The 11,197-nt window shown below is 52.2% G+C and overlaps 2 protein-coding genes across 2 annotated transcripts in view; one reads left to right on the top strand and one right to left on the bottom strand.

The window, feature by feature from the left end:
- The window catches only part of LOC141972579 (uncharacterized), a 710,276-nt gene that overhangs the window by 460,867 nt on the left and 238,212 nt on the right, over nt 1–11,197 (top strand). The window lies entirely within an intron of this gene.
- Nucleotides 2,945–10,573, bottom strand: LOC141972612 (E3 ubiquitin-protein ligase TRIM7-like). Its single transcript, XM_074930532.1, has 8 exons — nt 10,475–10,573; nt 9,267–9,685; nt 7,444–7,539; nt 6,310–6,540; nt 5,690–5,712; nt 5,249–5,364; nt 4,620–4,652; nt 2,945–4,319 (listed from the first exon to the last, which is right to left on the bottom strand). The coding sequence occupies exons 2-8, from the start codon at nt 9,681–9,683 to the stop codon at nt 3,808–3,810; spliced, it is 1,428 nt and encodes a 475-aa protein (XP_074786633.1). The 5' UTR covers nt 9,684–9,685; nt 10,475–10,573; the 3' UTR covers nt 2,945–3,807.

Raw genomic sequence — 11,197 nt, 5'->3', positions numbered from 1 at the left:
CTCCAAAAGGCCGGGGAGGATTTTGTCTTTGTCCTGCCGGAAAAATCAAAGAGCCTCTTGGTTTCAGATGTTGCGTTTGGGCCTCAATTTACTCCTGAGAGGAAAGAAATAAATCCCTTGTTTAACGGCACTGCCCAGCATCAGAGATAGGCTCGTCGCTACGCCAACACCAATGGTGCTTCACCGGCCAACAGCCGGCTCGAAATTCATTCTGGGTCTTTCTTTTGCTGAAGAAATGATTTTGGGTGGGTCTGAAGAAATGATTTTGGGTTGGTCTGAGCTGCCCGTAGAGGTGTCACGCCTGGAAAGTACCGTTTGGGGGAGGGTGTGAAAACGGGGAAAGAAAAAAAAAGCTCAACGCAAAATTAGATCAGGCTGGTCAGAGATTGCGAACAGGCCGGCAGAGCTGGTCCACGGCGGCAGGAGACAGACGGGTCCGGCACCTGCGTCTGCTGCAAGACACGTTTGATGGCTGGAGGAGGATGATTTGGCCTTGAGCGAGGCGGATTGGCTGGGAGAAACCGCCCCTTCGCTTGAAAAGTTGGGTTTGGTTTTTTTTTTTTTTCTTAGCTTAGTCTTAGGACAGCTGTTAGTAATTGATGTGAAGCTTTTCGAAATTAAAAACAAAACAAAACAAAACAAAACAAAAACCCCAAGGAGATGAGGGTAAAGACTGCGAGGGGAGGGTGTCAATCTCTCTGGAAATTCAGTCGTGGTTGGTCGAAACCCATTGGACTGCGGAACGTGCCGTGCTCAGCCGAAACATCGGGGAACCCTCAACTACTCCTGGAGTAAATGTTGAGGAAGTTTTGTGACACCCGGAGCTGTTTCGAGGCTGTGAACCTCCCCCTTCTTTTTTTTTTTTTGTTTTTTTTTTTTTTGTTTTTTAAACCAAGGTCAAGGAGATTTCCAGGAGCTGTGGGGGTAGGAGAAGGGCTGAGGGTCTTTTTTTTGTTTCTTTTTTTTTATTTTTAAACCAAGGTCAACGAGATTTCAAGGAGCTGTGGGGGTAGGAGAAGGGCTGAGGGTCTTTTTTTTGTTTCTTTTTTTTTATTTTTAAACCAAGGTCAACGAGATTTCAAGGAGCTGTGGGGGTAGGAGAAGGGCTGAGGGCCCTTTTTTTTGTTTGTTGGGGTTTTTTTAACCAAGGTCAAGGAGATTTCCAGGAGCTGTGGGGGTAGGAGAAGGGCTGAGGGTCTTTTTTTTTTTTTTTTTTTTTTTCCCTACTGATCTTCAGCAGATCTTGATAAGGGACCTTCATCCTGGAGAAGAACCGTTTACAGCTGCCGGCTAAACAAACCCTCAGTAAACCCCCGACGCTGCAAATCGTGAGGTTAAAAGGTTACGTGGGGATTGTGGCGCTGCGAAAATCATTCTTATTCCTCCCTAAGCCTCTCCTCACGGCTGACCCCTGGGACAGGTGACCCCTTGGTCCCCAAGAGCATGATGCTCCTACGCCCACCTCAGGGCGGGTAAAACCACCTCGATATTTGGTATCAAGAGATAAGGATGGGTGAGTCCACAGGTAGTTGATCACGCAGCCCAACAGGTATCAGCACCCATCAGGAGCAGCAACACCAGGAAGTTCCAGCCCTTTGTGAGCCAAAAATAAACAAAAAAATAAACCCCAAACCCCTCACCTCGTTCTCCTGGGCAGCCTCGTCCATGGGAACCACGGAATGGTTGCGGTGCCCCTTTGACGGGGAAAATGAGACTTTATTCATCTTCACAAAAGAGCTTCAGGGCTTCCCGCTGCTCCTTTTAGAAGTTTTTCCCTCCTTTCACCTCTTTGAGTGGTTGTAGCTTCAAGCTCTTGGCTCCTTCAGGGATGTTGGCCAACGCCCCGTTGGGGCCGAGGTTCTGCTGGGTCACGGTTCTCCCTGCACTGGGGGCAGGAGAAGTTGATGGTTCGTCCTTCCCAGATTGATTCACACCCGGCACAAGCTCCGCCCGCAGTGGGTTGACACGAGGTCCTGGAAAAATTCCAGGCAGATGGAGCAGGAGGTTTCATCCCGGCTGCCATGAGAGCGGCCAAGCTCGGTTTTGCTTTCGAAGGAGCAGGAAGGAGAAAGATTTCTTTTCCTGATCCTAAGCCGTTGGTTAAACCATGACCCGGCCCCTTTCTTGCAGAACTTTGAGGGCTAAATTCACTTATTATGGCTCTGGTGGTGCTGGGGAGGAGCAGTTGGGCAGCTGAGGAGAAAGAGCTGGAGATGCCGGTCCCATTTTCACCCTTTTCTGAAGGCGCTGGGATTATTTCCATCTCGAAAGCTAAAAAAAATCCAGATATTTTTCCGCCTCTTGGAATCGGGGGAGACCTGTGGGTTTGGTGACTCAGGAGTTTCACACCCTACAAGCCCCTAAGAGAGGTTGTGGCACCGCTGCAGGGGGAGACAACCACGGGCTGAAAACTCTTCTGACATACCAGGAGCGACAGGACCTTGGCCAAGACCTCAGCGCCCTTCAGGACAGGATCTGCAGAGCTTTTGGGGAGGGTTCTAACATCTCTTGGGTGACCTGAAGGGTTCAAATGTACAATTCACCGCAGGGAAGGGGCCTTCCTGGCTGCCAGGAGAAATTTCTGCCACTCCTGACCCCCCCACCGGGACATCCCAGCTTGGGTTAAGGTGGGACATCAGGTCAACACCCTGCTGTGGATCAAGGATGCTCGTGGGGATTCCTGGTGCCTCTCCTCGAGGCCTCGCAAGGTCCCAGCAGGTTTCTCTGACCCGCAGCGACCCAGCTGAGAGTCTGGACTGATGTTTTTCCTCCCTTTTCCTGCTTTTTAAACGCCTCTACTTCCAAAAAGTGTTGTCCCTTCTCTCCAGCACCATTCGTTTGCTGTTGCCTTTCAAACCGGTTGCCGGTCGAGGTGGATTTCAGGCGTGTAAGCAGGAAGAGGCGTCGCTTTTCCCTCCCATCACAGCTGTGATGAAGCAAAAAAAAAAAAAAAAAAAAAAAAAAGATCTTTTGTTAAGTTTTCAGTTGAGCTTTACAAGAAACGGGTCAAGAGAGGGCAACAAAGCCACCAAGATTTTGCCAGGCTGGTGGTGCCACGGCACCAGTTTAACAAGAAAGAGAAAACAGCCCTTGAAATATAGAAAAACACTTTAATGAGGGACATTTTGTGTATAAATATTTATCTAAGGCTGCTTACTAAGCTTCCTGACCCGAGCGTAGGCACTGCTCAAACTCCTTCTGTTCAATCTTTATTCCTCCAACCTTCGATTTCTCCTACCCCACCACCCTGAGAAAAGCAGCTGAAATCCACAAGGTTCAACAACAAAAAGCCTTGAAATATTTTTGGCTCGGAAGAGGTCCCGGGGGGAAAATAGCAGATATTACACTTAATTCAGGGGTTATCCACGTTTCCTTTCCAGCAATGAAAGCAGGAGGCAGAACCAGCTTCTTCAGCCTCGCGGGAACATCATCGCCGAGAGTCACGGTGAGGAAAAATTGGGAAGGATGGGAGAGGGAGTAGAAGGACTAAAAGCCATGAAATCGGTGTCGCGGGGACAGTCGCACAAATTACAGACTTCACTTTCCCGCTCATCCCGGGGTGATGCTCCCTAGTTAAATCTTAAAGAGTACCCAAATGTTAACAAAGATCCCAAGGTCTGCCCGGATGATCCCGTCTCAATCTGCTGCTCTTGGAAAAACCCAAGAACGAGATTCGAAGCGGACGCCGGGACTCATCCGCTCCCACTTTATTCTTCACCCTCCGTCGAGTCCCAGCATACGGTTTCCTGGATCAAACCAAAGGTTTGTCCAGAGCCACGTCGTGTCCATCTTGCTGCCCGCACGGTCTCAGGGAGCCAGCTGGATCCTGGACTCCCAAAGCCAGAAGAAAGGCAGGATTTTCTCTCCGTTGAAAGAAGTCGGAGGGAAAGCAAAAGCCAAGGTCTCGTTATTGGCATCGAAAAAAGCCACGTGTCCCTTCTCGTAATCCAGAGACACCCGGATAATCCGCGGCCTCCCGTGGAGAGCTTGGACAGTTTCGAAGGAGGTGAAAGCTTGGAACTGGTCTCCGCAGATGCCAACAGCCCAGATGCCCTGGGAAGGGTCGAGGTTAATCCAACCCTTTCTCCACGCCGAGTCTCTGGCCACCCCCACAGCCCAAAACCCCCTGCTCCCCAGCTGCGCTTCCCAGTAGTGCCTCCCCGCCGTGAAGCCTTCGCAACCCAACACGGAGCAGTAGGTATCAAATCTCTGGGGGTTGTTGGGTAAATTCTGGGGCGTTTCGTCCCACCTCACGCTCCTCCGGTCCTCGGAGAGGACGAGGTGGGGGTTTGCCGTGTCTGGATCCAGAGTCACGTTTGCTGTCGGGAAGGAAAGAAGAGAGAAGAAAAAACCAGCACGTCAGAGGGAAGGGGATGGACATTTCTCTCCATTTACACCCCCTTGTTGGTTTTTTTTTTCCCCAGGGATGAAATCTTGGCCCAACAGAAGCTGCTCAGTAAAGGTTTTCTCCATGAAACACGCCACGGAATTCTATTTAAAGGCTCTAATGATTTGTACTGTTTTTAATTCTGATCAAAATTCATCCAGGCAACCCACCAGGAAAGTGAATTTTGCTGTATTTGCGCCCCCTTTTTTCACCCCAGTCTCCTGCAACTTACCCCATTGCACATCCAGTTCAACTGGGAGACTCTCTGGAAGGAGAGAGGAGGAGAGAAGAGCTGTTAATTATTTTTTTTTTTTTTTTTTTTTTTTTTAACAAGGAAGAGGGATTGTGTTAGAAACGGGGAAACACGACGAGTTGCGCTTTTTCCCCTCGACAAACAAACAAAACTGCCCAGTGAACAAGTCCAGCTCATGGATAGATGAACCTTCAAACCCAACATCACCAGACTTACGAGGATTTTTTTTTTTTTTTAAATTATGTTGGCTGCGCTCAGCTGGAGATCAGAGGAGGGAAGGGGACAATTATCTGAACACGGGGAGAACGGTCTCAAAATAGCTCCTCCGGGCGGGCCTTATCTATGTGCATTCCCCCGTCACTTTGCAATATGTTGACTTTCCACTCCCGTGCAGACGGTTGGACGTTACCTACGGCCTCTTTGGTTTAAATAAGAGCGGAATCAAGAATTTGATTCATTTCCTTCGTGTAGCAAAAGGGTTGCTCTAGTACACCCGGGGACACGATCACCGATCACCCTCCCCTGCTCCACCTCCAGCCCCGAGGGTTGTTGAGTAACTCCTCGGTAGCATTCCTTAGCTGGTAGTCGGCTTCTCCCTTCCTTTGTACCTTTGAATTTCCTCAGGGCTTCCTTCAGAACGATGTTTTTCTGAGATAAATCCTTGAGTCTCTTTTCCACTCTGGGAAACTTCTCTGTCAGCTGCTGGAAAGTCCTGGCTTCGCACCTGGAAGGAGAAGATTTTTGTGTGTGTGTGTGTGTGTTCTTTCCTTGCTGAGGGTAGAAACCCTGCTCAGAAAAGCTGCGGGAAAAGCTTATTTCTCCCCAAACATCAGGTTGAGACCTTGCTGGGCACACCAGTGGCCCCTGTGGGGGGAGACACGCTCGCTCTGGACTTTCTCGATGGTGGATATTGGCTTCCTCCAGCTGAACGGAGGAGGGGTGTGTGTGTGTGGGGGGAGGATCACCCCCTCCCGCTCCCCCCGTTCGTGTCCCCTTGGTGACATTGTGCTGGGGACAACCAATCCCTCCAGAAAGGGAGAGCCACGTACCTGGTCAAGGCACTCCTGGCATCCTAAAGGAGAGAGAAGACGGGAATTAAACTCTGAGCCGTCTTCAGGCCCGTTTCTATCTCTTATCTCCCTCAGCTGTTGCTCTCGAGGACGCTCCGCCCAGTTTAGATTGTGCCCAGCAGAGAGCAAGGTCAGGGACCTCTTGTGCTCATCCAGAGGCCCAGTTGGTCCCTTTGATCCGGTCCCTGGCTAGAAGAAACCCTCAAACGCAGCTGGTGGAATATCACACCCACTTCCAACCACCTGCCCGGCATCGTCTCTTGGGAAGGGGAAGTGTGGTCCTACGCTGGGCAGCCTCACCCTGGGTTTAAGCCAGGATTAATTGATTATTATGTCACGCAAGATGTGCCTCGATCTCCCTTTTGCTTTGCCCCGGGGTTGGGACGCTTCCCAAAATATTAATTCTGGGGTCCCTCGCTTTGTGGGTTGGGTACGACGCAGCGCAAAGTCGTTGATGTCAGCTACAGCTTCTGGAAACGAGCGTCTAAACCCACTCAAAACGTCAAGGCGAAGAGACGGGGGAGATGCGGGGGGAGAGCATCACCCCAGCGGCACGTTCGGGGCCTTTCGAACTCCCTTGCCCGGCTCCTCGCTCTCACCTGCAGGGATTTATTTTCCGGCTGCGGGTTGGTCCCTTCCAGCTCCTGGATGAGGTCGCCCAGGTGGGAGATTTCCTCGGAGACCTTCTTGTCGTTCTCCGCCTGGCTCTGGACTATCTCCTTCTCCACGTCCTCCAGCCACAGCAGGAGGAGACGCTCCTGCTCGTCCTGGAACTGGTGCAGCTGCTTGAACACCGACATGATTTTCCACCTCTCGGCTCTTGCCTGCTGCTGCAAGGAACAGACGGGGAGGGATGAGACCAGAAAAAAAAAAATAAATTCAGAAACCTACGGAACCTGGTTAAATAAAAGAGGAGTTAGGACCGGTTTTTGGCCCTGAGGCCAGCCTAAGTCCATAGCACGTAGCTCTGGGTCCCGTTTGAGCTTTATGTGATGCCCCGAGGTGGGATAAAACACACCCCGGCCTGTCGAAGGGCTTGTTTTTATTTTCCAGCTCAAAAAAGAGGCGGGTGGTTGCTGCTTCACGTTTTTTCCCACCGCCTGGAGAAGACCGGGTGTCACGCGCAGGCTTCCGTTTGACGGGACAGATCCTTGCCGGGATAAAGTTTGGGAACATCGGGGGCGGGAGGAGGGTTTGGATGTGGCGGGGTCCTGCGGGGAACGTTGGAAAACGGTCCCTGGCACCCGCCACCCCCCCAGAACTCCCGGTTGTTGGCGTCGAGGGCGGCAGGTGGATGGGACGGGACCGAATCCAGGCCAGAGCAACCGGCAGCACGTTCGGGGCGTTTTTCCTTCCGTTTCTGCTTTATTTAGCAGCAAAACCTTTGCCTGCCTCTGCTTCACCCACCACCACCACGCATCTGCCGGGCTTTCGGCTTCTGCTTTTGAGGAAATCTCCAGCTCTCATTTCTTCAGAGCTCCAAAGTCATCCCCAAAACCTCTGGTAGCCCAAAACAAGGCTTGGGAGGTGGTGGAAGCACCCGGGGCGGCGCCTTCTCCGAGGGGGACGCGGCTGCCACGGGAGGCACCACCCTCACAGCAGAAAAGCCCCATCAGGGTCCAAGTTGGACCCAAGAACCCCCCCCCACCACCACGTTTTGACCCATCGCCACCAGCTCAGACCTACGGGAGACCCCCCCCAGCCCACCCCTTAAACCGTCAGCGAGGACCTACCAGATACTTCTGGCTCCTCTTCTCCCCAGTCAGTTTTAATCCTTGGAGCCTTTCCCTTTCGTCGTTGAGGCTCTTCAGTTTGCTCTGGATTTGCTCCTGCGCATGAAAAAAAATTTTTAAAAATTAAAAAAAAAAAAATCACAATATTAAAATCTGCAAGTTGTTAAGGGAGGGGGGATGATGCACGGCTTCAGTGCTGCTCCCAGCTCATTCCTGACGTGCTCGCGCATGAGACCACCAGGACTCGGAGAGATTTAAATATTCCTCCTTCCGTTGCCCCTCTTCACCCTTTTCTACGAAGCCTCCGGCGGGTGGAGACTCAAATCGAGGCGACATTTAACGCTGCGGCCTCGTGCCCGTTTTTTAACACTTAAGACCTTCCCCTGGCAAACACCGACGGATGTTTGCGGCCTGACTCCCCCCGTCTTTTTTTTTTTTTTTCTTTTTTTTTTTTCCCCAGCTAATTTTCTCCCTCACTACTTCTCCCCCCCACTATATCTTGTTTCATGCTCACAGCGTGACCTTTCACCTCTCCGTTCCCAGTCATTTCTTCCCCTGCGGGCAGGATGAAATGTCACCAAACTTCCTCCGCAAAAACACCCAGAATCCTCCTCCTCCTCCTCCTCCTCCTCCTCCTCCTCCTGACCCCATCCACCCTCAAGGGAATTAAAAATACCTCCCGGCATTATCCTGAGATAAAAAGAAAGAAATTCCTTCAGGCAGAGATTTACAGCGGGAAGGACGACTCCTCTGGGATTTCCAACCCAATTCTTGCACAAAAATCAGCACCGAGGGCCGTGCCTGTGCACAAGTGAGCGAAGGCGGGGTCCAGCTCTGCTAATTTGCATATTTTTGATGAGCTACTGGCCTCAGCTTCCTTTGTGGTCCCCGACGAGGGGTGACAGCAAACAGCTTTATTTGGGCTCCAGGCTGACGCCGTCGCCCCGAGAAGCTCAAGTTGAAATCCCGCTTCGGCCGTCGCGGTGAAAATCAGGATTTAATCACTGATGTTGGCTGCGGGTCAACCCCAAGAGCGGCTTTTGCTGGTGGGACGGCTCTGACCCAGCACCCTGAAGGCTCCGCTCGCCCCCCACCTCGAGCCGTGCCCCTCACCGTGCCTCTGGGCGCCCGCAGACCGGGGTGGCAGCATCACACCCAGGCAGGGCTGGACCCGAGGCAGAAACAACCCCAGGTAGATGATCTACCAGCTCAGCCCAACCTACTACACCCCAAATCTTGGGAGATCCTTCCCCGTGCCCTTGGGAAGGTGGAGGAGCCCCTGGCTGGCGGAACTCAGCCTCAGATGGACCCAAAAACTCCCTCAAAAAAACCCCAACCTACTACATCCCAAATCTTGGGAAATCCTACGGGAAATTCTTCCCCAAATCCTTGGGAAGGCGGAGAAGCCCCTGGCCAGCAAACCTCAGCCTCAGATGGACCAAAAAACCCCCCTCAACCCCGCCCCCAACTTACTACATCCCAAATCCTACAGGAAATCCTTCCCCCTACCCTTGGGAAGGTGGAGAAGGCCCTGGCCAGCAAACCTCAGGTTGGATGGACCAAAAACCCCCCCAAACCCCCCAACTTCCTACATCCCAAATCCTTGGGAAGGTGGAGAAGGTCCTGGCCGGCAAACGTCAACCTCAGATGGACCAAAAACCCCCCAAACTCCCCAACTTCCTACATCCCAAATCCTTGGGAAGGTGGAGAAGGTCCTGGCCGGCAAACGTCAACCTCAGATGGACCAAAGAAAAAAAAAAACCAACGACGCCCAACCAAGGCAAATCCCCAAAACTTTAGAGCAAAGCCCCGCGCTCCCTTACTTTACACTCCTGGGCGGCTTCTTCGATGGGAGCGACGGTGTGAGCGCGGTGAGCGTGGGAGCGGTCGCACACCACGCAGATGGCCTCCCCGTCCTCCCGGCAGAAGAGCTTGAGGGGTTCCTGATGCTTCGGGCAGAGGCCGCCCGTGGCGGCCGCGGACCCTCCCCACGAGCTCAGCCTCTTGGCGATCTCCGCCAGGTTCCTCAGCTCCCGGTTCGGTCTAAATTTTTTTTTCTGGGCGATTCCTCGGCATTGAGGGCAGGCGAACCTCCGGTCGGATTTTCCCGAGCACCGCGTGATGCAGTCGCGGCAGAAGCTGTGGCCACAATTGATGGACACGGGGTCGCTGAAATAATCGAGGCAGATGGAGCAAGATGCTTCTTTCTGCAGACTCTCCAGCGGGTCGCACTCGGCCATGGCTGAAGAAGAATGACACGATTACTTTCGTTTCATTGAAATTTTTTTTTCTTTTTTTTTTTTTTTTTAAAAAAAAATCTGTCGGCAGCGGCTGGGAGTTTCCTTCTCAATTGGCCTTCGCTATCTGAACTGGGAGGTCTTGTTCGAAAAGGGCAGCCCTCAGTCAAGGATGTAAAAGGAAGGAGGGGCGGAGAAAGGGGGAATTTCAGGCTGTTTTCTGCACGGAACGCAGTTTTGCAACACCCCCCCCCTCTGAAACCTGAGTCACTCCAGGAGGCGTTTCAAGGTCTTCCAGAAGTTTGCTGTTAAAGGGAGAAGCGGGAGGAGAAGTTCCTCGTCCTGACCCGTGACCTCTGGGTCCCAGATTAAAAAAAAAAAAGAGTTGACAGCGAGGAGCATTCAGCAGCCACAGCAGCTGATGGATGGCCCCGCTCTCTCCCTGCCCCTTTGCCAGCATCTCCGTGCAGCCAAAACACAAAATCACAGGAAAAACAAGAAAAAAAACCAAAACAAAACCAAAACCAACCTTTCTTCCTTCCTTTTCTTTTTTTTTTTTTTTTTTTTCAGCCCAGCTGGAGGAAGAGCCGTGGGGTTGATTGGCGAGACCCAAACTCCGTCCCACAGAGCTCATTTAGGCTGATCCCAGCCCGCAGGAGAGCAGGATGCTCCCACGTAACCACCAGGACCAGGAATAAACCCAGCTTAAGGGATCTGTGGGTCTAAACCCTGCCCAGGCTGAATCAGCTCGGCGTATATTTTAATTTTGAGCCGGGGCCGAGCAACCCTTTTACCTCCTTCCTTCCTCCCTACGTGCTCCGTCGCTGGTTTAGTTGCAAATGAGTAATCCAAGCTTTGCTTTCTTCGTGGCCACCTCTGCAGCTCGGGCCAGGCCGGACGCCTGCAGCTCCCCAGCTGCCAGAAGTGACTCGACAGAGGAAATGAATCACGCAGCAAGGAAAAAAAAAAAAAAAAAAAAAAAAAGAGAGAGAAGTGCTTCAGACGGCGTCCTCAGAGGGTCACGGAGGTCATTCCCTGCCTCGACGTCAGGCCCCATCCTGAAAGGATTTTGGGTTGGGATGCTCTTACCTACGTGTTCTCCTCCAGCAACGGGTATTTTTCCACCCTCAGAAAGGCTTTTTCCACACCAAAAATATTCCCGCCTGCGTGTTCGGGCCTGGGATCCGCGTCCTCCGACAGCAGGGAGATGCGAGCGCGGATCCCAACCCCGCCCTTGCGACTCCAACAATCCAAAAGCCAAAGCTTTGGGGAAAGATTAACTAACCCCAAGCTCACGACGGGTTTATGCCCAGCCCAGCCCTCGGCGAACCCGCCCGGCCGGACGCCGGGTTTCGACCGTTGAGTTATCAGCGAATCCCCTTTCAAAATCCCGGTTCATCCAGATTTAAAAATCTCCGGTTTGTTTTTTTTTTTTCCCTCCTCCCCACGAGGGAACGAACTCAACACACCGGTATTTTTTTGGGGTGACGAACGGCTTAGCTATTTTTTTTCCGGCA

Source organism: Athene noctua, chromosome 34, assembly GCF_965140245.1.
Source record: "Athene noctua chromosome 34, bAthNoc1.hap1.1, whole genome shotgun sequence".
In the NCBI taxonomy this organism is placed as follows: Eukaryota; Metazoa; Chordata; class Aves; order Strigiformes; family Strigidae; genus Athene; species Athene noctua.
The sequence above is the reverse complement of the archived record's forward strand: the minus strand, read 5'-3'. Positions and strand labels throughout refer to the sequence as shown.